This window comes from Rutilus rutilus, assembly GCF_951802725.1.
Source record: "Rutilus rutilus genome assembly, chromosome: 14".
Taxonomy (NCBI): Eukaryota; Metazoa; Chordata; class Actinopteri; order Cypriniformes; family Leuciscidae; genus Rutilus; species Rutilus rutilus.
In genome coordinates, this window is record NC_140219.1 from 25,427,813 (window position 1) to 25,452,700 (window position 24,888).

General features: G+C 39.7%; 1 protein-coding gene across 2 annotated transcripts; it reads left to right on the plus strand.

Annotated features, from left to right (window-relative positions):
• Window positions 1–1,230: 1,230 nt before the first annotated feature.
• Window positions 1,231–24,690, plus strand: ctbp1l (C-terminal binding protein 1-like). 2 transcript variants are annotated; one of them, XM_084430929.1, is made up of 11 exons: window positions 1,231–1,435; window positions 2,448–2,505; window positions 2,747–2,910; window positions 12,477–12,631; window positions 12,706–12,850; window positions 12,944–13,150; window positions 17,228–17,442; window positions 19,137–19,267; window positions 19,428–19,555; window positions 20,491–20,611; window positions 20,907–24,690. In XM_084430929.1, the coding sequence occupies exons 3-11, from the start codon at window positions 2,853–2,855 to the stop codon at window positions 21,094–21,096; spliced, it is 1,350 nt and encodes a 449-aa protein (XP_084287055.1). In that variant the 5' UTR covers window positions 1,231–1,435; window positions 2,448–2,505; window positions 2,747–2,852; the 3' UTR covers window positions 21,097–24,690. The 2 variants fall into 2 exon arrangements, with proteins under 2 accessions (XP_084287055.1, XP_084287056.1); XM_084430930.1 differs by having other exon boundaries at window positions 1,295–1,444.
• Window positions 24,691–24,888: the final 198 nt, after the last annotated feature.

Consider the following 24,888-nt stretch of genomic DNA (forward strand, 5'->3'; position numbering starts at 1 on the left):
ACATCTGTATGGACAAGAGTGATACAGGCGAGGTTAGTGCAGTGGAGTGGTGGGCTGCAAGGGAAGATCGAATGCCAACACTTGCCCCACTGGCTGCACTGTACCTACATCTCCCCACTACTTCAGTGGATGTGGAGAGACTTTTTTCCCACTATTCTTCTCTTCTGACACAGCACAGACGAAGCCTAACCGAGGACAATGTTAAGATGATGCTGATTGCCAAATTCAACAGCAGAGACTCAAAATAAGCTCCAAACTCCACACACATTCAGTAGCTTTTCTGACGTCAAATGTTTTTTTCTGATGCTAAATTAGTAGTAAAATAGTAAATTAGTGTTTTTTAATATGAATGTATTTATTAATATATTTATTTAATTATATTTTTATGTATTTATGTATTTAATGAACTGTTCTGTAACTGATTATCACACAGTATTTATTTATTTATTTAATTTATATACTTTATTTATTTTAATATTGATATTTATTTTGCCCTATTTTTAAATTATATGCAATTGCTTGTTTAATGTTCTGTGCACCATACAATTTTCTCCACTGTTTAGTGGATGGACAATAACATAGATCAAATGTTCTTTTTCTATTGGTATTTGTATTGTAAACCTTAAATAAAAATTAAGAAGTGAATATTTAATATTTTATTTTGTAATATTTTCAGTTCCAATACTCTAAGATCTGTTTAAAGGTGCAGTGTGTGATTTGCAAACTGCAAACAGCCAGTCACTGACGGCCTATCCCTCCGTTTTCAAACTCGAAGGAGAAGCTACGGTGGCCGACGTAAGACAAAAGATGTCGTAGCAGCAGAGAGTAGCAAGTCAAGCAATGAGGTTTCTTTAGCGCTGTTTGTTCGCTGTCGGCTACGGTAGAAACATGACGTCACGATTTGTCGACCTTCATAGAAGGGTGGTGCCCGCGGTTATGTAGATATAAATGACTCATTCTAAGGTAATAAAAACATAACGTTTCATTAAGTAAGGTCTTTATACACCACTGAAAACATAGTTATGGATCTTACATTGCATTTCTGTCAATAGATCCTCAGAAATATTACACATTGCACCTTTAACACATTTAAAACCATTCCGCATAATTCCGCAGATTTTCCCAAAAATTCCGCACAGAAATCACAAAAAAAGTCCGCAGATTCCGTGCGGGCCTGCTCATGAGTATCTGATGTATGAAGAAAAGAAAGTGCGTGCATGATCCCGCAATATGACAGACTGACCTGTAGAAGGCGCTCTACTGTACATCGCTCATGTCTCTGCTCTGAATACTCGCTCTTTCCACAGCACGTTGTCTGTGCGGCCTCGACTTCCTTTTCTGTGCAGATTTCATGGCGAGTGATAGCGGGGAATAGTTGATTCACCTACCGTGACCACACTGACCCGTACATCAATCTCCAGAGACGCTTTTTCGGGTGAGTGGGGTGCGTTACCCTGCTTCTGGACTATCTTTGACACATTACGCACTTCACACTCTCGATTGTGTGTGCCGTGAGACTCCAGTGTGTTATTATGACTGTATCTCTCACTCTCTGTGTGTGTGTGTGTGTGTGTTTAATGTTTGGTAGCTCAGTTAGCAACCAGTCTAAGCGCCTTTCTCAGTGTGTACATTCACAGTCAGAGAAACAACGCTATCAGAGATGAATATAGTTATAAGAGCGATTAAAAACCACAAATAAGCTCCTATGTTTTCCTTTGCGTGTTTTGTCTAACGTTACTGGATTTGGAGGTTAATTGTGTAGTCATTTGCATTGTGTCTTGCTGCATGTGCTAATTAGCTAGCTCAGCGCTAACTTGAGAACTTGAAGCGAGCGAGGGACGCGACAAAACTTCAACGCACCCGGTAAAATCAACGAAACCGCAAGTTTCCCCAGTTAAACGCGATTGTTTGAGACCGCAGCCGTTGGTCTCGCGCTCACTGACTGTCCGCGCGCAGTTCTGCAGGCTCGCGCTCGAGACGCGGCGACACGACGCTTGTCAGGATTTATGGATATTTAACTCAACTTATGTGCTCTTCTGTAGTTTTTCCTGTTCTGAACTACTCTACACAGTCACAGGTTTGTTCATTGAGCCTCATGAGAGAGAAATAACTAAGCGAAATGAGACTGAAGTTAATAATCACGAAGTTATCAACTGAGCGCTCAAAACAACGTGACATGCTAAATAATTTTGCTTCTGAAAACGCGCTCATTCGTTCGTTTTACGGGTATTTAGTTTAAGTATCACATGGTTCACTGAAATGGTAGCGAGTTTAAAAAGGTAGCCTCTTTGAGGTACTACAACATTAATGCTAGTGGAGATATGGGCCTTTATCCTCTTTCAAACGCCTCAGATAATATGAGTAACTTGAATTATGAGGGAATGTGACAGTTTTCTACGCTCGGTCCTGGTTCATAACTAACGCTTGTTTGATGTTCTCCCCTTCAGCTGCCATTATCAAGACCGTGACGTCAGCAGAGTAGTTGATTGGCTTTGACATCATCAGGTGGGTAGTTTCATTTGACATTTTCCCAGCACTATTTATAAGAATCGAGTCATTTGTGTGGTTGAAGACGCCTCACTGTGAAACATTTCCAGAATAAACAGTCACAGTATTTTACACCAGATAAAATGCATGACATGTTTATCTTTGCTTTTTTTTTTCTTTTTCTTTTTTCTCCATGGTGCGATTAGGTAATCAAAGTGCTTGTGGTCTGTATCTTAACCTGTTAAATTGATCTTCACAGCTATTTTTAGGATTTGGGTGGTTTCTGGACCGAACGCTGTGCTGTGCCCTCGCTCTCCCTCATCGTGTTGTGGCCGTAGCTGGTCTTACCGAAGAACTGCCAGTCGATGGCTCTGATGGACAAGCACAAAGTGAAGCGGCAGAGACTGGACCGCATCTGTGAAGGTGAGAAGATGAAACCATATTAGATGGACAATATATACTCTATTGACTTTCAACAACCCAAATCTTTTAAATTCAACATAAAATGACGTTTGCACCCACTTTACGTCCATAATGTGGGATATTCAAGGACAACGTTTAGGGTGGGACTGGAATTGATTAGGTTATGAGATGCGGTTCACAGACATCTGTTGGTTAAATTAAGTTATTAGGTTTTGATGAATGTTTTTATCTCTTTGGTATAATGTGCACTGATGAATTCTTCACAATAAGACCATGAAAATTGGTACATTTTGATTTCATGTTGACTTTAAGTGAATCCTTGCTTCCACCACCACATACACAGGCCTGAAAAGCATTGCATTGCATCTTGAGCTGAACTTCAGAACGTGATTTTATGTTTTACCTTGTATTTAAATCTAGACGCTGTGGTTGGTCAGATTTTCATTTGCTTTAATAATTGGACTGTTATGTATTGGCCTAAATGTATTCTCCAAATGTTTATAGAGAAGTGATTTATGTGTTATTTGAATGTGTCTGTGTAAACCTTGAGTGAATCATCATCTGGCACTGTCAGTGTACTATGTGAACTAAGAAACATTGAGAAATGGATGGGCGATATGGTTGTTTCATGAGTGTTAGTGTGGCCGGTGATGTAGTTGTTAGACAGTTTGAGCTCTGTTCTCTTATCTTTTCTCCTTCCTGTTTGTGTAGGGCGACACGGGCAGCACAGACACTCAAACCACTGTTATTAAAAACAGTGCCTGTGTGTTCTTTATTATATAGTACATTACTACTGAAATGAATGAAACTCCTGTCCATTTTCTGCCATTTCTATAAAATCTAGGGAAAGCTAGTTCTCTTTAGATTTGGTGAACATAGTCTCATCTCTTAAAGTCCCCATGAAATGGGGGAAATGGATTTTTTTTTGGCTTTTAGTATGAATTTGGTAGCTTTACTGTTATCTATAAGCTAGTGTGCTCCAAAACAATGACAACATTCGCCATTAGAAGATACGAGCATTTAAAACTTAGTCTCTCACTTCCGCCAATACGGATCAATGATTTTGATGACATCACTCTGCACTTCAGCTTCTGAGAAAGATGTCACAACTGCAAGATGTAAACTTTCTTGGAATTCTTTCTTGGAATTCTTGGAATTCTGAATCAAATGCTCTCTAGAATCTAAAGCCCCGCCCCGTACATTATAAATAGACGCTGAAGCTGTGGCTAAAATCGGTCGCTTGGTCACACATTTTATATATATATATATATATATATTAAAAAATGTATATGGTGAATAGCACGTAATGCACTATTAGAGAGGATACGGAACTATTCAGACAGTGTAAATATGCTTTCCCAGGTGAGAAAGATGCAGTATTAAAAATGTACTTGAGTATGTTTTTAGTACAATACAAATATACTTGAATACATTTAACAGTACGTCTTTATTTATTCAATTTAGTTTTTTATTTTTGACAAAAAACTCTATTCCACCTCCTGCCCAATGCTGTTCATGCTGTTCTTCATACAAACGTGCCAGCTGAATGAAATGAAAACATATATATAGTGAATATATCTATGCTTTATGCAAAAGAGCTATAAAGCAAAAAGGACAGTTTAAATCCCTACATTAAAAATTAAGATAATAATAATAATAAAGATAAAATAAAAACACAAACTCTGTGTTAACAGATGAGAGGAATGACACACACATTCACTCTAGACACAGTAACCCGTTACTGTCATTCTTTATCCTGTAAATGTAAGAAACGTCTTACTTTTCCCTTCACAGTTACCACTCTCATAAAGTTCTTGAATTTCATTTTTGACTTTTGAATCTAAATTTAACGTCCAACAACAGATATTCCAGCAAAATTAATATTTTTGCTTTGAATATTAATTGTCTCCCTCTCTAATGCGTCCCGTTTGTTTATGTGTTGCTGTTTACTCGTTCAGTAAAGTTTTAAGTTTAACGTAGACTGTCAGGACGGAGCCTTTCATGCAAAGTTTAAATACTTGCGTGAATTTTGCGCTAAGAAAATATATCCCACATTAAATAGCACACGCATCTATCAAAGCGTCTGACTGGGCAAGCCATGTTAAACACTACGTTAATGCATTAGCTTGACGCTTAAAATAAAGATTTCTCATGGTTTGGGCAGCTTGGGTCACGTACCTTTCCAGGAGCAGCCCACTCTGTTTTCTCCACTATTTTTAAATGCATTTTGTCCATAGAAATGCGTTATTCAGTGCTGGAATTTGACACTACTTGCGGAAGTTTTCTGTGCACGGTGGGCAGACGCGACTAATCGATAATGAAGTTCGTTGTGGATTTTCATCATTGATTAGTTGTTGCATCACTAGCGCCCTGTCTTCCTGTTTCTTTTGAAATCGCATCAACACATCTAACCCTCATCCTATTTTTGAGAAATTAAAAATTTAGTGTTTGAGTGACTTTTGTTGCACTTGAACCACAAATACACAAAAAAAAACCGTAATGGATTCGAGGAGTTTTGTGGTTGAAATTTTATTGAATTACCTGTTAAATAGTTGAAATATGGGAAAATCTTTTTGCAGGCCATATCATCATTATTTTTTTTAGTCGGCATGAAAAGAAATTTCACTCTATTTATTTTCCTAATACATGTTTAGGTTCATAAACGATTCATCCATGCATATGTTTTTAATCGCAATGTCATAAATGGATCTTCTGGTGTAAACGACAGACTTTTCTCTGGTGGCGTGTGAGAAACTGCTCCAATTAGTCACTTAACCTCACAAGCTCACGTTCATCTGCCTCTACTTTTGAGTGCAACAAACACATCTCAAAATCCAGAGTGAATAACCGATGCATAGAACAAAGTACTCGATAATCTTTTACCCGGATGTACGACACGATAAGGATGAAAATGTTTTGCTGCTTCCATTACATTGCAAATGTTGGTAGATGGATGACACTTTATGAATTTGCTTGGTAAGATTTTTAAATGGTCTCTAATGATTTTATTGTGGTAACAATTTCTTAAAGCAATAAGGCCTTAAGCTGCACTGTTTAAATATAAGAAATGTCAAATATTTATTGATTTTGGTTTCTTAAAGGGATAGTTCACCAAAAATGAAAATTCTGTCATCATTTACTCGCCCTCATGTTGTTCCAAACCTGTATGAGTATTTCTTCTGATGAACACAAAAGATGATGTTTTAAAGAATTTCAGTATCCAGACAGTTGACCACACCCACTGAACTTCTATAGTACTTTTCCCCCCTCATACTGTGGAAGTCAGTGGGTGTCGTCAACTGTCTGGATACTGAAATTCCTTAAAATATCTTCTTTTGTGTTCATCAGAAGAAATATTCATACAGGTTTGGAACAATATGAGGGCGAGTAAATGATGACAGAATTTTCCTTTTTGGGTGAACACTCCCTCTTAACCTTTTTGTTAACAATGCTTTAGTAATTTTAAAGAATTCCAACTTGACCGAAGGTCGTTCCAGAACAAAAATAAAAAATTAAACTAGTTCTGAATAAAAAAAAAATTCTTCTCAATTTACAATCTTGGCTCACATTTGTGCCCTTTGCAAATGACTATATTAAGCCTATATCACAGCCTCTTGCATTTTATTGCTTAATTGTGACATTTTAAATGCGGATTCAAATACGGAGCGTGTCTTGTGCCATTATTCAGTTAACATGGAGATTGTAGCTGGCAGCTTCACTCTCATCAGCAGTTGCCTGGGGTCAAACCTTATTATTTATCAAAGCGAGTTGTTTTGCTTGCAGAAAACATCCTATGAGAAAACTGCTGTCCTCAGCTCAGGCGGTGCGATTTTATTTGAAAACCTATCTCTGCTGATCATTTTCCTGATATTTAAGCCCAGTTTTATGGCCACAGCTGCAGATGGCAGTGATATTTATCCAAGTGACAGCAGAAAAGAGAGCCAGGGGGGCGGGAGGAGAGGATGCCGGAGGCGTTTCTCTGGAAGAGCGAGGTCATGTAGATGCGAGCAGAACAAGACTCTGTCTCTTTAAAAAACAACAACTGCCTAACTGCCTCTAGTGCTGCTTGTCAATGCAGTGGAGGTTTGTGCTGGTTGGCCGGCACTCGAAGCCCAGGCCTCTGGTTGGACGGTCACCATGGGGGAGGGGCCAGTGTGGATGACATGGGAGATGGGTGTCTGCCAGGCAAAAACAGCCTGACACTGATTGTAAAGGGTGGAGAGAGAGCGATAGAAGGAGAGGAGGGGAGAGAAGACAGGCGCGTGGATTTCATGATGCAAGGTTTGGACCTACGTGTACCTGTTTGATGGTGTGTGTATTTGTGTGAGTCGCCTTGAAGATGCAGTGCGAGTAATTCACATGGGTGTGGTGTCAGCAGCAGGCGTAATTTTCCTTTTTGCCGCTTATAGTGCATGTCCTTGCAGCTTGAGCAAGAGTGTGTGTGTGTGTGTTGGCCAAGCAGGAGGCAGGGTGTGGTGCAGCTGTATTATCATCCACCCACCCTTCCCCCCCTCTCCTTGAGACCGTGTGTGTGTGTGTGTGTGTGAGGACCATGTGGGGGGTGAAATGGCGAGGGAGGGAGAGCCAGAGAAGGTTTGGGAGGGGGGAGAAGTAGAGAAATGAGCGCTGAATGAATGGCATTGTTTGCATGGCCATGCTTGTGTTGCGGCCCTCTCTCTTTCTCATGCAGCCTGGCTCGGACTCAACACACGGCATCTGTGCTCTCGCCGGCGCTCGAGCCGTGACCCTACAGAAATAAGTGTTTGCATTGTTCCTCGCGAGAGCACCGCGGACTGTGAATTTTGCCGCTCAGCCATTTTGCGTCTTTCTTGTTTTATATGTTATGTTTATTCCGCTCTGCGCTGCCATCACGCAGTGTGTGCGCTTCCACAAAGCATTGATTTGGAGGGAAAGAGTGCAAATATTTGTCTTTAAGGTCTCGTTGTGGAGCTCTCCTTAATCATTAGCTGTGCACAGGAGTGTGATAGCATGAGTGTGTGTTGGTGAATGTCACGGAGGCGTCTTACCCCACCCCCATCTCAGCCGCCAGTGCAGCAACACCTGTCAGTGATGGAAGGGGGGCGTTGGGTCTTAAAATCATAGAATGTAACATGGCTGTTCGGATTTACACGAGCATCGTTCAGTAGAAATAGGTTTTGGGGGTTGTGAGTTCTTGGATGAACGGTTTAACACCCCCTTTCCCCCCCACAGCTGTTCTTAGACGAGTGTGATAATGAGATTGTAATTATATGACGGGCGAAATCCCACACCTCGTTAATCGATACTTCTGGCATTACGCTGCATTCCCTGAACCGCGTCTCTTTAATTTCTCTTAAAATTGGGCAGATTTGGTGATGCCACAATGAATTTTGCCATTTGTAACACTGTTCGTTATGTAATGCAGTTTAATGATCGTGGTACACAGAACGGCCTGATGCATGATGGGAATCTGATGATACAGATTAATTAAGTTCTCCTCTTGCATCCTTTCCTGTCTCGTCCCAAGAACCGTACATTTCAGGAATTCGTCCCAGGCTGGATTTGTTTTTGCCTTTGCTCAAAAATGTCCTTCCTGTAGTTGTTCTGCATTTGGCTGTAACAGGCAGAAGTTCCTCATTGTCTGATATGTCAGCTTTTTACCCTGCTAATTTAAAAAAAAAAAGTGCTGTGCTTCGAATATGAACAAAGATGACATCTCTGCCCCCTTTTTTTTCTTTTTTTTACAGCCAGTTGTGACACTGTACTAAAATATTTGCCTTTAAGTCTGTCCCTGTCATGTGCCGTAAATGCAGCGCTGATGGCTGTCTATGACTTTAGTCTGTATGACCATGACCAATCATCTTTAATTTTGCATTTTGCCTGGTAACGATGCTGTATTGCATTGTCACTGCATCTTTGTACTGTCTCCCTCCTTTTTGTGTTCACCATTACGTTGTCAGTCTAAAAATAAAGTGTGTGCCGAGGTGCATTTGTAAGTGACTAGACATGTTCAAATCTATATGTATTCAAAATGGACCACTAGACACTTGATGAAATATAGAAGGTAAGCTCGGACCTTCAATAGGGTGACTAATAGATAGGTAGCAAAATGAATGTGTTAAATATCTATAAAGTTATTGCACAACTTTCATGGCCTTAGATGATCACACTAAAACTCACTGCAAGAATTTGCCTTTAAAACAAATTTAAAGCGTAAATGTTTTTTTTTTTTGTTCTTTTTTACAATTGAGATTGTAACCGTTACATTGAATCGAATCACTTTAAGAAATCACTTTTATCTCTAAATAGGGATGGGGCGAATCTACTTGTGCTGAACTGCAGCTAGATGGAGTGCAGTGGACAAGAATGCAGGGCTCTCAAAAGTTAAACTATTTTGAAAATGTATGAAAAATTCTCACACTAATTACTGCGAACATGTATGACTGACGTTCTTCTATGGATCACAAAAGAAGACATTTTGAAAAAATTGTTTTTGTCCATACGACGAAAGTCAATGGTGACCAAAACTGTTTGGTTACCAGCATTCTTCAAATGATCTTCTTTTATGCACCACAGAAGAAAGAAACCTAAGACCGACATGAGGGTGTGTAAATAATGACCATTTTCAGTTTTAAACGATCTATAAATGTTGATATGCATATGTAGGCTATTGCTCCATGCGGGATTGACTGTGCATTTGGGGTGGGGGTTGGGGGGCTTGTTTTCCTGTTCCTCTCCTCTCTATTGCACTTAGACATTTCTATTTTTGATGTATTAAACCTGCAGTAGTTAGTGATGGTTTAGCAGTATGGAGACAAAGATAATTTAGCTTCCAGTCTGCTGAATGTAGGTCATTATGAGTCATGTGAAGACTCCCTGCCCCCCTTTCCTCATCTCCTTCCCTCCCTCTGTCCCCTGCTCACACTTTCGTTTGTCAGGTTGGGGGGGTTGGGTTGGACCCGGGAGTTGTTGTGAGCTGTTGTCTTGCCCCATAATACTAACAATCATAAAATATTTCCTGGAATTTATCGGACCACTAAGATTCAAAACATGATAAATCTCTTCTGGCTTTGTAATGGGTTGGTGTCATTTGATATGGACGTTTTGTTGACGTAAATAATCCGTCATCTGTTTGGTAAAAAGAAATGCTGATCGTCTTGAAAGGCTTGAGAATATTTGCTTCTCATAATGCATTTAAGGATTCATTCATTTAATGCTGGTTAATCTGCTAATCTGATGTAATGAACGTTGAAGTTATTGTCATCTTGGTTGCAAACGACGGCATGTGCTGCTGTTGTTTATTAACACGACTAGTATCTAGGGATGCTCCGATCAGGATTTTTGCAGCCGACACAATTACAGGATTTTTGTTTTGTTTTTGTCATCATGAATGGCTGATACCGATCCTGATTATTCAAGCTTTATACAAGCAATAATTAAGCGCTCTCTTGATTGTCAGTGTTTTATTTATTTTTATAATGTTGAAAAAAAACAAAAAAAACAGATGTTTACAGTGATCTAGATTGTTGTTTTAATTGAGAATCAAATAAATAAGCACAACAAATATTACTTTTGCAATTAACAATTTGATAGGCCTTTAAAACAGGGCTTATGCAATACATTATCCATATTAGGATACTCTGGCTTATTAAAGAGCTTACAAGACTTAATGTCAAACTGAACATAATTACAACCCACAAGGTGTAATTAAACATTGTCCAATATGTGACTGAGGACAAAAACAAAAAGAAACGCTGCAACTACAAAATGAGTATTCTGATCAGGAATATTTTTCAGCAAGTGCCGAATATTTCTTCCTTCCTACGTCCTACTTAAGTAGACGGGATTCTCTTTATAAAATCAAGCTTTTCTGCATTTTGGGAATATATATATGTATATATTTGTCTATCTATCCCTCTTTTCATCCAAAACGCATGCGGCTGTACTGAATCGAAATACAACAAATTGCATAAAGTAATCAAATGCACTGTAGTGTACAAAAACAGTGCATATCTTCACAAAAGTGATTTAATTGAGAGCAATGAGAGAATGTTTGATTAACATGAATGGCAAGGACGGCAGCATCTTTATAGCCTTCTTTCACTTCAACACCGAAAACACTGTATATGTTCACTTAAGACATAAACAAATAGGGGTGTGGAAATTAATTTCTAAGATGCATTGCGATGTGTTCAGTTCACTTGTTTTTTGTTTGTTTTTTAAAGCTGTGATTTTACCACTTGATTTCATAGCTTTGTAAGATAAAATCCTTTTTTGCTAGACCTGATCATTATTTTGGTATATAATCATATCCATATCAATATCAAAAAGTAGAATAAAAAAAAGTAGCATTAAAAAGTTTATTTTAACTAATAGTCTAATTTTCTACCATAAACTGTACAATCTAAAAAATTAGCTGCTTGGTAAACAACTTGCTTTTTTTTTTTTTTGGTAATGTTTCTACACATTATCATATAAATAACCTGAAAATACTGTATATTAAGGTTAAATCTTGCTTACCACTCTTACTAAAAAAAATGGGGTAAGCACACTTACATTCTCATTTTATGAGGTGTTCTGAATAAATTATTACTTTTTTTAAATACAGCTGTTTCATACATGAATTGTTTGTTCATGTTACTTCACAGTGCATTAACTAATGTTAACAAATGCAATGTAGGCTACTAGTAAATGGTGAAATTAACTTTAAGAAAGATTAATTAATGCTGTAGAAGTGCAGTTTACTAATAGTTAATGTTACTTAATGTAGTTAACTAGAGGTTAATAAATGGAACATTATTGTAAAGTGTTACCGATTTGTTATACACCGATTCAGACGTCTCGTGAGTTCAGTGTTGGACAGATCAGTTGTTTTAACCGTTCATTAAAGTGAATCGGTTCAAATGAGTCATTAGTTCGCGAATCGGACGTGCCGTTGACGGACCACGGCGCGCGTTGTGTGATTTATCTCGGCAGTTTAGGACATCGCACAAAACTTGTCTCAACACAGAAATCATTTCATCACTGGATAGGTTTTTTGGTTTAGTGAAAGTGTGGTTTAACGTTATGTCAGCTGAATGTGGGGAACGCTTTTCAGCGAAGATAAGACAGTGTGTTTTTTTTAGCACAATTCACACCCAGCGGTAATTCAAGAAATAAATCTCTGAATGCTCCACGTGAAACTGCGGTCTTCTGACCTTTTACCATCGTGTCTGTCAGTTGATTTTGATTAATATGAGCGAGGGAGAGAGAGCAAGAGTGAAGAGAGTGCGCACACGCGACCAGAAATACGATCAAGACAAGAAAAACCCTGTATTGTAGTGACTCCTGATCGAGTCATTGAACGCTATTTTTGGCCGATACCGATCGATCGGAGCATCCCTACTAGCATCCATAAGCTTTGGTGTTTGTTCTCATTGGCTGTTTGAGTTTAGGTGCTGCTTTACTGTACTTATTTAAAAATGTTTGCTTGTAGGTTCATGTAAAGGACATGTAGTGTTTGTGATGAGAATTGTGGTAATTTGATGAACAATTTGTGTTTCCATTACGTGTAATAAATGGTTAAGGTGATCTTTGGTGTCCTGCAGGTATTCGACCACCCATCCTCAATGGGCCCATGCACCCTCGTCCTCTGGTGGCACTGCTGGATGGGCGGGACTGTACTGTGGAGATGCCCATCCTGAAGGACGTGGCCACCGTGGCCTTCTGTGATGCCCAGTCCACACAGGAGATCCACGAGAAGGTAATGTCACATGTTGTGCCCACATCCAAGGCTTTTATACAGCCCGTATATAATGGGTTTTTGTTCTGCTGCAGGTCCTAAATGAGGCTGTTGGCGCTTTGCTCTATCACACCATTACACTCTCGCGAGACGACCTGGACAAGTTTAAAGGTCTTCGGGTCATTGTGAGGATTGGCAGTGGATTTGACAATGTTGATATAAAAGCTGCAGCAGAGCTGGGTGAGTTTTGTTCCTGTGTTGTGAAATGATCATGTTTGATTGAATGAGTTTCAGTCTGACTAACCGTTTAAACTGGTTCTCCATCTTAAACAGGTATAGCAGTGTGTAATGTGCCAGCCTCGTCTGTGGAGGAGACGGCAGACACTTCCATGTGTCTAATTCTGAATCTGTATCGCCGCGTCACCTGGATGCATCAGGCTCTGCGCGAGGGCACCCGTGCCTCCAGCGTGGAGCAGATCCGGGAGGTGGCCGGAGGCGCTGCGCGTATTCGAGGGGAAACGCTGGGCATCATCGGACTGGGTGAGTCCTGATATGATTAAATCAGGGCTGGCAGGAAAACCAAGGCTGTATGAATGAATCAGTTCTATTAAGGTGACGGCTGACAGCATGTTTATACTCAATATATATAACTACAATAGAAGTTGTATAACGAAGTATAAAACATGACGAACAGCAGCATTTAAATATTAATGGAGAATTAATTTAAATATTAATTCACTAAAGAAGATTTAAGCAAGACACTAGTCAAAAATGTTTTATGTACTTTCAGAGGCTATTTAGCTTTTCATAACAAGTTGTTTCAGACTAGAGGAAAGAAAACGTCCAAAATACCCTTACGTTTTTTGTGTGTGTGTGTCTAGAGATTTTAATGGTGCTTTTCTCAATTGTTCTCATGCGCTAAGGCAGAAATCTCCACCTTCGTCAGCACGTACTCCAAACTATACAGTTTAGTGTTTATCTCTATTACAGAGAGACTCTATTACTTAGTTTTATACAATGTTTTATTTGTACATGCTCTTTTCTTTTTCTGGTGGTATCTTCTAATTATGAGCGATAAGAGATATCCGAAATCCCTTTTGTGAAAACATTTAACTATAGTATGTCAATAAAATGAAACAAGAATTTTGAGCAAGGCTTTATCCAATGTTAGGATTTCTGTTGTGGAATTGTATGCAAATTAGTGCATATTAATTTAGATCAAGCTTAACTTGCATTAGGGCTGCACGACATTGAGGAAAAATGCGATGACTCGTTAAATAATGCAATATGCGATATGATAATGCTTTGTCTGTCAATAGATACTTCAATAGAACTTTTCAGAATTCAGTGTACAGTATGTGTGCGGTGCAACAACAAAGAGCTTGTTTACATTTTAGACATGTCATACCAAACAGGACCACGTGCAGATGCCAACAAAAAAGAGCTAAACCAACTGCCTTGACCTGACTGCATGCATGTACTGTACCTACATGGATCCATTCAGAATTACTAAACACAGCAACATACACGTGACAGATAAAAACATTTGTTTGCTCGCTCATCAATATAACAGACTTGGGCACTTACTGTACGACTCCTGTACGTCGCCGCAATCCTCTTTACCTTGATTACAAGCCGCATCCATCAAAACTTTACAAGCGATACGCTGGTTTGCTTTATTCAGTCGAGAAATGTAGCTTGCATTCCAGCAGTGGGATGTTTAGAAGTTCTGTTTAGTCTGTATTTCAAACAGCGCGATGCGGGAGGGCTCTCGCTCTTCAGAAACAATCACAGAATATGACAGAGCTTGTGTTTTAAAGCTAAACAGACACTGGAATGAATAATTAACTGAACTGGCTGCAAGTCACTGTTCTCTGCCATCTCTGATGTATTAAGCCTGATCTTCTTTTTACATAATTGCTTTTTTTGGACTGATTGTTGGAATGAATTTGCTTACTGTATAACTGGACTGAACTTTCCCGGAGTTTAAGTGGTTTAAAATGATTTAATCGCAAAAAGTGTTGCACAATAAACCGGTACTAGTAAGGTATCACAATACCCTGTTATTAAAAATGGTACGATACCACATTTTATTAGTGCCGGTACTTAAAGAATGACTCTTCTAATAAGAGCCGCTGCCCTTCATTTGGGTTGATGTGTGACAGCAGGATGGGTCAGGGTGTGTGTGCAGAGCTCTGCTTCCACTCCAGGGAGTAAAACATATCCACGCAATGCATGATGGATTGACATCTTATTGCAACAAAGAAACATGCTTGCATGAGAAAATAAAGCACCTGACGTGTTGGTTTAAAAGTTTTCAGAATTCAACTAGCGCAGCTGTGGTCAGATCTGAAGCGTGCGCACAGAAAGCCGCCTTTCAGACAGCATGCAATCACAAATTCAGTTCTCTTTCGCAGATTATTGTGCTTGAATGGTCAAAAATAAAAAATGCACGTCCTGGAGAGTATTCCAAGTAAACAGTCGTGAATGTTTTTAGTGAACAAAACCAGTTGAGAAAGAATTGGGATGTGTTCCAGTGTTTTAGGTTCATGCTGGTCTTAAAGTGACAGCAGCCATACCTGATGCGGTCTGTTAATCAAACAATAAAAGAAAATAGAAGACCGGCCACTGCTTGACTGAATACCCTAACTATATTTATTAAGAGTTAAAGGTATAGCGGAGGATTTTCCCGAATTTTAGAAAAGAACCGCCCTCTCCACTTTTTGAAAAAATGCACACGCGCAACACTCTACCTGCTCCCGAGAGGGAACGCCTATTAAACGTGTGCACGGGAGAGCATGCACGAGCTAATCATAGCTTACATTAACTTTTACTAGCAGTGATTTTAAATGGATTTCTCCAAATAGCATGCCAAACTTTACCTGTCAAGTAGAAACTTCGCGACTGAGGCATCAGTGGGAAGCCCAACCTGTGTTTTGAGCGCACGCCATCGTGTGAATCGTGTGCATGAGCACGTACGACGGCCTTACGTAAACATATCACCAGAATGATTGACACTTAGGAGGACCAATAGTCTTGATGATCCACCCGGAAAAAGAAAATCCTCCGCTATACCTTTAAGAGTCAAAATGCAGTTAGTTTATAGAATGAAGACTATGCTGTGTTTTTTTTTTTTTTTTTACATGTGATTTCATTTCTGACTACTGTTAAGTAGACCTACCGTAGCCTACCTGAAAAATAAAGTTTATTTCATTTATATCTATTTGTCATAGTTATAATTTGCTTTTTTGCTTTTTATAAAGATAAAATAAAAGTGAAATAACTATTGTGAAATAAAAAAATATTAAAATATATCATAATAAAAGATTTTGGTCATATCACCCACTCCTAACCTGTTCAGCAAATTTTAAATAGCAAATGTTAACATAATTGATAGTGATTGTTGCATACATCTCTGTAAGGACATTCACACCGTGGAATGTAATTCTTTTTTAAATAAAGGGGAGGGAATGGTCAAAGATGCAGGGCAGGAATGCACTGGTCAAGTCAGTTTTTATTTTTTATAAATCAATGAATTTCTGTCATATTATTCAATAACTTTTTCTGTTTTCGTTTTTTGCCGTGGTATTGATTCAGTATTGGTATTGAAGGTATTTTAGTCGGGTATCAAAGTATAATTTTTGTATCGTGACAACTCTAATCACAAGCAGAGAAGCGAAATCGGATTAAAAGGTTAGGATGGAAATTTACGCCTACCAGTGTTACAGGTGCTTATGCCATTGTAGAAGCTCAGTGTGATAAACTCACGACTTCTCAGATCATGTTAATGCGTGACATAGATTGTTAATGATGCAATTTCACATGCTTAAGTAATTTATTTGCGTTAAATTATTTTAACGCATCAAGGATTTCATTAATTGCATAACGTTCACAGCCCTATTTAAATATATCTAAAAAACCTGAAAATGGTATAACCAACATACATGTTTCACGTTCTTTTTGTGAGAAGAAAGCATCCCTACAACTTCTGAAAGCGAACAGTAGTCTGTTTCATTTTAACATCAGTGTAAACCTAACTGCATTAGGTTTATTGAGCAACAGAAATTAAATAATAAAATGTAAAAATAAACACTGCTTAGTCTTCACTGTATGATTTAAATATACACTTATTAAAGCTACAAAAGTTATTCTGTCAAGAGCAGTAAGTGATTTTTCTCTGTCTATTGTAGTTTGATTAACATTAAGCACTCAGACAGAAGCAGGTTCATAAGGCTGCTGTCACTTTAAAAGCGACCTAAAACTTGGACTTTTAGTAATCTTTTGAGGTATTAAAAGATTAGTTATCGGTAGCCATTGCGACATGCACCTTTGTGATATTTAGATAATTTCTATACATTGTGCAGCCCTAATTTGCATATTTAAACATAACATTTCAGAAAACTTGTTGTATAAAACGAAATGTAATTCTTAATGTAAACAGTCAACTGGGGAAGTTTGGTGATTTATATATTAGTTTTTCTTCACCTGGGGGTGTCTTGCCTTAAAATGTCTTTTTCTGAACCTCAATCTAATCTCTGGTTTTAACTGATTTGAGATTAGTAATGTGGTCAGAACCGAGCTAAGAATAAACCGGTTTCTTATGATGGCTGTTTTTAGGACGTGTGGGCCAGGCAGTTGCTCTGAGGGCAAAGGCGTTCGGGTTTGGGGTGATTTTCTATGACCCGTACCTGCCGGATGGGGTGGAACGATCACTAGGGCTCCAGCGCATGGCGACACTACAGGACCTGCTCATCCACTCGGACTGCGTCTCGCTACACTGCAGCTTAAATGAACACAACCACCACCTCATCAATGACTTCACCATCAAACAGGTACAAATGCAGCTCTCCAGTAACACTCGTTTAACAGCACTGTTGAAGCCATATGGTTCTCTTGACTGCTTTCGCTATGAACCTGGGTCTGTTTGACATCAGAGTTTGATTCATTTGCTTTCTGTGAAAGCTGTTTTCTGAACTTGGGTTTATGCGATGGGACCGCACCCCATTCTGGAAAATGAAGGACTGGATTATTCATCTTGTCCATGTGAACTCCAGTACGGCTCACAGTTGATATGAAGGCAATCTGGCCTGATTTTCAAAAGTAAACTGTCGATGTCGTGTGTATTACACAATTATTCCCAAGATAAATGGGAAAAGGTTTTACTCTTCCAACACATCTGTGGCAGACACAAACATTGTTATCTCTGTCTTAAGGAAACCTAAAAGGAGCAAAATACTGAGCAAAAGTCATTACTAAGCTGCAGTTGCTGCTATTAAGTGAACACACTTTTTGAGTGCAAAATGTCATACTCTTGGGGAATATTGCAGACAGTAGGGTTAACTTACTGTCACATAAACCCTGAAGTCTTGGTTGATTAACCCAAACCTTTCTTACTCGAGGTTATCGGTTCCAAAGACCCATCATGATATACACATAGAGACATTCTCAACAGTGACTCCAAATACAGGAGTTCACATGGAAATGGACACGAAGTTGAAGTGCAACATACTACTACTCGTTTTTTTTTCAATGTCAATTTTATATTCTTTGTGCATATCACCACCTGCTGGGTGGATGTGCAATCCTTTTTTAATCTTATGTTTTTAATCAGTTTGTTTGAACAAGAAGTGTATTATTATTTTTTTATGCTAAATACATAAATTGCAGAAAGATTGATTGAACTAAAAACAGTCTCTACTTGCAGAGATATGGCTGTTAGTTTTGTTCATTTTTACTAGTCATTTTGCTCAGTTTGTTGTAAGGTGAGATCTATCATGTATTTTTATTATAGAAATGCATAATATAGAAAGCGCTATGTTGCAAAAATAATTTTGAATGATTATCCGTGGAAATAAATAGAGTAAATTAAGATAAACATTGCGTGGTTATAATACTGCTTTGTAATAAAAATAAAATCAATGAAACTATACAATATTGTGCAAAAACTGTCATGCAAACTGATGCTAGGTTCATAGTTGCTATGTCTACTTGCATACCCTGAAAGTTACCTCAGTTTGGGAAGTTGGGAGGGCTGTCACTAACGATTATCTTGGTAGTCGAATAAAAAAAAGAAAAGTGTGGTAATAAAAATAGACCTAAGCATACAATAGCCTTTAAAATGACTTAAAATACACAACAGTGAGGCAATAATATTTGGTTCAGATAAAGTATCTAAAGCAAATAATCATATGGGTTTTATAGAACAACACTGTTAAAGTATATAATATACATAATATAAATCAAACAAACCTACACTCGTGAAAATAAAACGAATGTATATTAAACCCGCAGGGCATATGTTTATTTAATTGAATTTCAGCCATTGTGAATTCACAGTAGCACTGTGCTATAGTCTGGTTTTTAAATGGGTTTTAATATATTATGCAGCAGTAGAAAACGGCCTAATAATGGCTTCCTCGTCCATGGAATGCACCACTTCCAGTATTTTGCCGGTTAACCGACACGGGTAAATTGGCTTCCTTATATTGATTGTGATTTATATAATGAATTTTTATTTTTTTTGTAGATGCGCCAGGGCGCCTTCTTAGTGAACAGTGCGCGTGGTGGACTGGTGGATGAGAAAGCGTTGGCCCAGGCTCTGAAAGAGGGCAGAATACGGGGAGCAGCGCTGGACGTCCATGAGACAGAGCCCTTCAGGTGAGAGAAACCAGTTTCATTATTTTATAATCCAATAACTTTATAATTCATATTCAACGATTGGCCTGTGTTACCCACCCGCACCCCACACATACACAAGTTTTTTTTCCGTTTTTTTTTTTTTTTCTTAACCTGACACTTACCCCATTTTCTTGATCAGTTTCTCTCAGGGCCCACTGAAGGACGCCCCAAATCTTATCTGTACCCCACACACATCCTGGTACAGTGAACAGGCCTCCATTGAGGCCAGAGAGGAGGCGGCGCGGGAGGTGCGCAGAGCCATCACAGGTCAGAAAACACCAGGTGTTCATTATCAGCCTGTGCCTGCTGGGAATATCTGCTCAATTAAATGCTTTGCAGGAGGATTCACTTATTTTATTCTATGCGTGTTTGACATGCTTTGCAACACTTATCATAGAATAAACGAGTAATACAAAAGTATCCTTACATGTGCAGTTATAATTGAGCTGCAGCAGGTTTTTGTGAGGATGTTCAGATTAAGACTGTCACTTAAGCACACGACACAGTGCTTAATCGTTTTGCACAGCGACAAGGCCAGCGTTAATTAAGCAACTGAAATTTGAAAAGTTTGGTAACTCAAGAAAAATGTTAACAGATCATCAAACAAATTCATGGCCAAACTGTTGGCAATGTAGTTACATAAATATTTATTTTTATTATTATTATTATTATTATTTCAATATGTAGTTTCAGCATCTGCAATTTTACCTCTTTAGAAATGATTGAGTAAAATCGTCAGTTTAAACTGTTAACAGTTAAAACTATTTTACAGATGGGTGTGGTGTTGGTTAGGGGAGCTTAAAAAGCACTTTGTAGGCTTTTCGTAGTCTGGAGTCTGTGGTGGTGTTTCCATTTTGCTCTCTAACAAGTTAGTTAAAATGGCCTTGCTCTTTCTGAAGAGATTTTCATAACCGTTTTTATTATGCTGGTGTTTTTGGTGTCACCACCTTTTCACAATATCATACGTCTGTGGAGTAATTTAAGAAATCATTGTGGAAATGGAGGTTAAAATAACTTCTTAAAATACTCCCAGTTCAAATGAGAGAAATCATTTATCTGCATAAAACCACATATAAAGCCCTGAGAGTTTATCAGCCTTTCTTGTGTTGACGCTGTATAAATGACTGATAATGAATGACACAGCCCTGTGTCTTTGATGCGAGGCTTTCATTCATGGTCCTTGCTCTCTTGTGTCCGTGCAGGTCGTATCCCGGACAGTCTGAAGAACTGTGTGAATAAGGAGTATTTGATGGCAGCCTCTCAGTGGCCGTCTATGGAGGCCACCACCGTGCACTCTGAACTCAACGGAGCTGCAGCCTATAGGTGACGACACCTCTGTCCCGACTGCTATTAGATGCCCTACAGCAGGGTTCCTCAAACTCGGTCCTGAAGGGCCACTGTCCTGCACAGTTTAGCTCCAACCCTGATCAAACACACCTAGCTGTGAGTTTCTAGTGATCCTGAAGACATTGATTAGCTTGCTTAGGTGTGTTTGATCAATGTTGGAGCTAAACTCTGCAGGACAGCGGCACTTCAGGACCGAGTTTGAGGAACCCTGCCCTGCAGTATGTCAGCATGTTGTTTGAGAGAGTAAAAACTGACCGTCTCTCTGTCGCAGGTTCCCTGCAGGGCTGATTGGTGTAGCAGCGGGCGGGCTGCCTGGAGCCGGGGCAGGAGTGGAGGGAATCGTGGCTGGATCTCTGCCCCTGGCCCACGCCATTGCCCCGGTCTCACACCCGCCTCATACCCCATCGCCTGGACAACCCTCCAAGGCAGAGGCGGACAGAGACATCCCTTCCGACCAATAGCATCCCAGCACATTCCATCTTTGCCCTGATTGATGCCCTTTCACCTCACCCAGGGGGACCGACACCCCTTGCTTTCAATGTGACCTTGGGTCACCCCAGTCCAACAGAACACATATACAAACCCAGGAGTGAAACCCTCTACCCCAAACGTGCCCCTCATTTCCACTCGCTGTATCCTCTGTTGATCACTCTGGCAGAAAGCAATAACTTCTCTCAAGGATTCAATAATTGGGTTGATACACACTATTTGTAAGCTACGAAATCCCAATTCCTTTGCATTGTGTCTACTCTGGACTAGTTGGAGTTTGTTTCCGAGTAGTGTTTCTTACATTTTGTTCTTTTCTAATCTGTTTTAACAGCGTGGAAATAAACGCATGGACCTTGTTTTCTTTCCTTCGTCCCCTGCCCACTCTCCTCCTAGCATAAATTTGTAAAACCTTCTCAACCTGTCCCGTCTTGATCCATCAAAACAAAGTAACAGCTGGCTAACGTGTTTGATTAAATTCAGCAGCCATCAGTGTTTATTTCACAGCTGGTGTTCAATAACAGAGATCAAGGCTAATGGTGATAGCCCGTGGCTAAGAGTAACTCGGTCCATGGGAAGAGCTCAGATGTTTCGCGTTCCTCTAACTCTCTCTTCATGTGGAAGGCATCTTCTAGAATTGTCCATCGTCTCTCCCTCTCTCTCTCTCTCTGTCTTTCAGAAACCGAGAGATTTACCCCCAGAGCTGTTGGGGGTTTGATCATGTGCTCCACTTTAAGTCACAAGATTTTCAGCATCCGTAATGCCTGAGGTCTGCATAACAGTGTCATTGAAATTGCATATGTGAGATTCCATCGTCTTGTGATGGCTGACTTAATTTTATTTTGTGTCGCCCCTTGTGCTGCTTTGTGAACAGCTAGATGATGGGATATTGCGCGTAAGGCTGCCATCTTCATAAATGAAAGTTTCAAACAAAGCCATATTCATTTGACAAACTGTAAAATAGCTGGTTTAGCAAAACATATCCGACACATCTCAACTCCCCCCTCCAAAAACAAAAAACAGATGCCCTTTTTACAATGTGCGTACAACATTGACCTCCCCTTGACTCATACTGAGATCCACCATTGCTAAGCTGATAATATTGGCACCTTTTTTATTCTTAGCCATTTGAAGAATATTTGCCTTGTTTTCCATATCTTCTCTCTGTCCTGGATTATCTCTTGCTGTACTTCCTCCTTGTGCCTCCTTTTCCGATTAGGCCTTCTCTTTTTGACGTGGCGAGGCACACCGTTCCACCCTTCATATCTCCGCTCTCGTCCTCTCGCCCCCTCCATCGATTCCCATGAAATCACTGTGTAGCGCATTCGCCTGCCCTTCCTCCTTTCCACAAGGCACTTAAACTCTTAATACACTTTGTAATACGTTTTCATACAGGCCTGATAAAACAAACTGAACTTCATCCACCTTTTTGGGAGGAAGTCCTGGTTTAGGCGAGCTGGGGCTTCTGTGCTCTGGAGGCTGCAGTAACGTTGATGGCCAGCAGGTGGCGATGACTTGCTTTCCCCCTCAGGTTTGGGCTCAGCCGATGGTTGCACAGCGAGCCTTCTCGTGAAGGTTCAGACCTGTTGTGGGCTGCTCAATCTGTCACTCATCTACACACTTCCAGATAACCCAGGATGGGTGATGTGGCAGCTCTGTGCCACACTGTTAAAGCAGGTCATACCCTGAGCTTGACATTTGCATGGGCGTCTTCTATGATATCAGCCTTTGTTTTCTCTGCGTTTTCACCATTTAGAGCACAGAAGATAAGGTGGAAAGAATGTAAAAGCTAGGTCACTGAAACGCTGGTTGCTTTCCAAAGAAGGTAGGAGAGTGTCTCGGGATAGCGTTCCGTCTGAAGAGAAAGGCCTTTCTAGTACCTCAGTAACAGATATTGAATGTATGCTCAAATCTTTCTCGCTTTGTACAGCTTTTTTAGATCATAGGTTCCTATTTGTGAGGGGGTGTGAATGAGTCTGCATGTATGTGACCGTGTGCGACTGCTTATCCAGTACATCAGTTAATTTGCAAATTCTTTTCTTCTTTTTTTATTCCTTCAAAGCATAGGATGTCTATTATATTGTTTCATTAGATGTAGTTTGAATCTCAGGCTTTAGCTTTAGAAAATTCTTGATCTGTGATTTTTGTCATTTTCTGTATAAAGGAGCACAGTTTCACGTCTTTGTCGACATGTATGTTAATAAACTGAGAAGAGAGGGGTCCTAAACTTATTTGGAAATGGCGGTAGTGTGATTTGGGGATGTTTTTCTCTAGATAGGTGATGTTGTGGTAAGTGTCCCCAGATGGCCGTCGTCCTCAATTGCCAATCCTCATGGATTAATGCATGATAATGAGATGGTCGTACCTGTCAGGCCCCTCCCCCTCGCTTCCCCCATTGGCCACGTTTTGGTGTTGAACTTTGATTGACGTGCAGCTTTTCATAGAATGAAGTGATGCCCTTTCTCGTCAACACTTTTATAGCTGCTCTGTAAAATTTCTCTGTACTACAAGGTTTTTGAAGTTTTCGAGTTTCCTCTAGCATTATCGTGGTGTTTCTTTGCCGTCGGCGTCATCTCCGATGTGAGATGCGTGCTGTGTGTTAAAAGCAAGAAGTGAGACATTTTGAATCTAGTTTGTGTCATTCAGTGTTCAACATGTTGTATTGAAACATTTCAAGACGAGTCTCGTTCGATACTTTCACCCTCCGCATCCAGGAATCCCGTTTCTCGTCTGAAGGCCCCCCCCGTCATCACGTGGTCCCCGCGCTGCCTTAATGTTGTAGATTGTGGTGGGCTTTTTTCCTCTACAAATCCCCGACCTCTCCTCTTCCCCCCCCCCCTGCAAACACGCATGCAAAGAGAGAGGAAGCTGATTTATTTAGCCATATGTTGCTCTGTGTGCTTGGTGCATATTTCTAGAGAACACGAATGGCTTTCACTTGAGGTGTGAAATGCTCGGGCACTATGAAAGACCCTTTCAGGAGCCGCCGATGTGGTTACATCTAGTCCATGAAGGGAGGTTGGAGAGGACAGATATGGACTTGGAGAAGTCAGTTTCTCTCTCAGGGTTATAATACACACATATCCTACAGCCGCCAGTTACACTCTTCCTCGATCCGAATGAAGATCTCCAGAGCTCTCTTACACAGTCCATCTTTCAACAGTGAGTGTCTTTCTCTGATACTTTTCCTTTCTATCGCTCTTTTCTCCTCCTTTCTTTTTGCGTATTTGTCGCACTGACACCTAACAACAGAAGAATGAATGTTTTAATAGAACTGCGTGTAACGTTGAAGTTGGGAAATGTATTTTTACAACATGTGAACTTTTTATTCCTTTCTCTTACCTTCTTTTTGTTGTGAATTGACCCCCCCCCCCTCCTCCTCCCCCCATCACCAGACTGCAAAAAAGTAAAAACAACACACAAAAAAAAAAAAAATCCTGTAACTAGGCTCTTAAGCTTTACTTTTGTTTTTGTTTACTTTTTTTTTTATTAGAAAACAATCATGTTTGTGATGGTAACCTCTGATGGTAAATTCCACAAGGTATTTTAATAAAATCCTAAAGATTAAACCCTTGGTCGCTCGCTCTTTTCTGACATGAATCGAAAAGCTGAACTTCAAAGTGTAACGTCAATCGCAGCCGGTTTTTCTTCTCTGTGACGTGCACTACAGAAATCTTTATTTTTAATTTAGCAAGAAGTGAGAGTAAAGGCATTTATAAATGTTACAAAACATTCTCAAATAAATGCTTTTGAACTTTCAAAGAATC

What these genes read in the sequence shown, in the direction of transcription:
- ctbp1l (XM_084430929.1), top strand. Translation starts at nt 2,853, where the DNA reads ATGGCTCTGATGGACAAGCACAAAGTGAAGCGGCAGAGACTGGACCGC. An exon ending in GCTGGGCATCATCGGACTGG is followed by an intron (nt 13,151 to 17,227) that starts GTGAGTCCTGAT and finishes GGCTGTTTTTAG; the next exon opens with GACGTGTGGGCCAGGCAGTT. An exon ending in ATGACTTCACCATCAAACAG is followed by an intron (nt 17,443 to 19,136) that starts GTACAAATGCAG and finishes TTTTTTTTGTAG; the next exon opens with ATGCGCCAGGGCGCCTTCTT.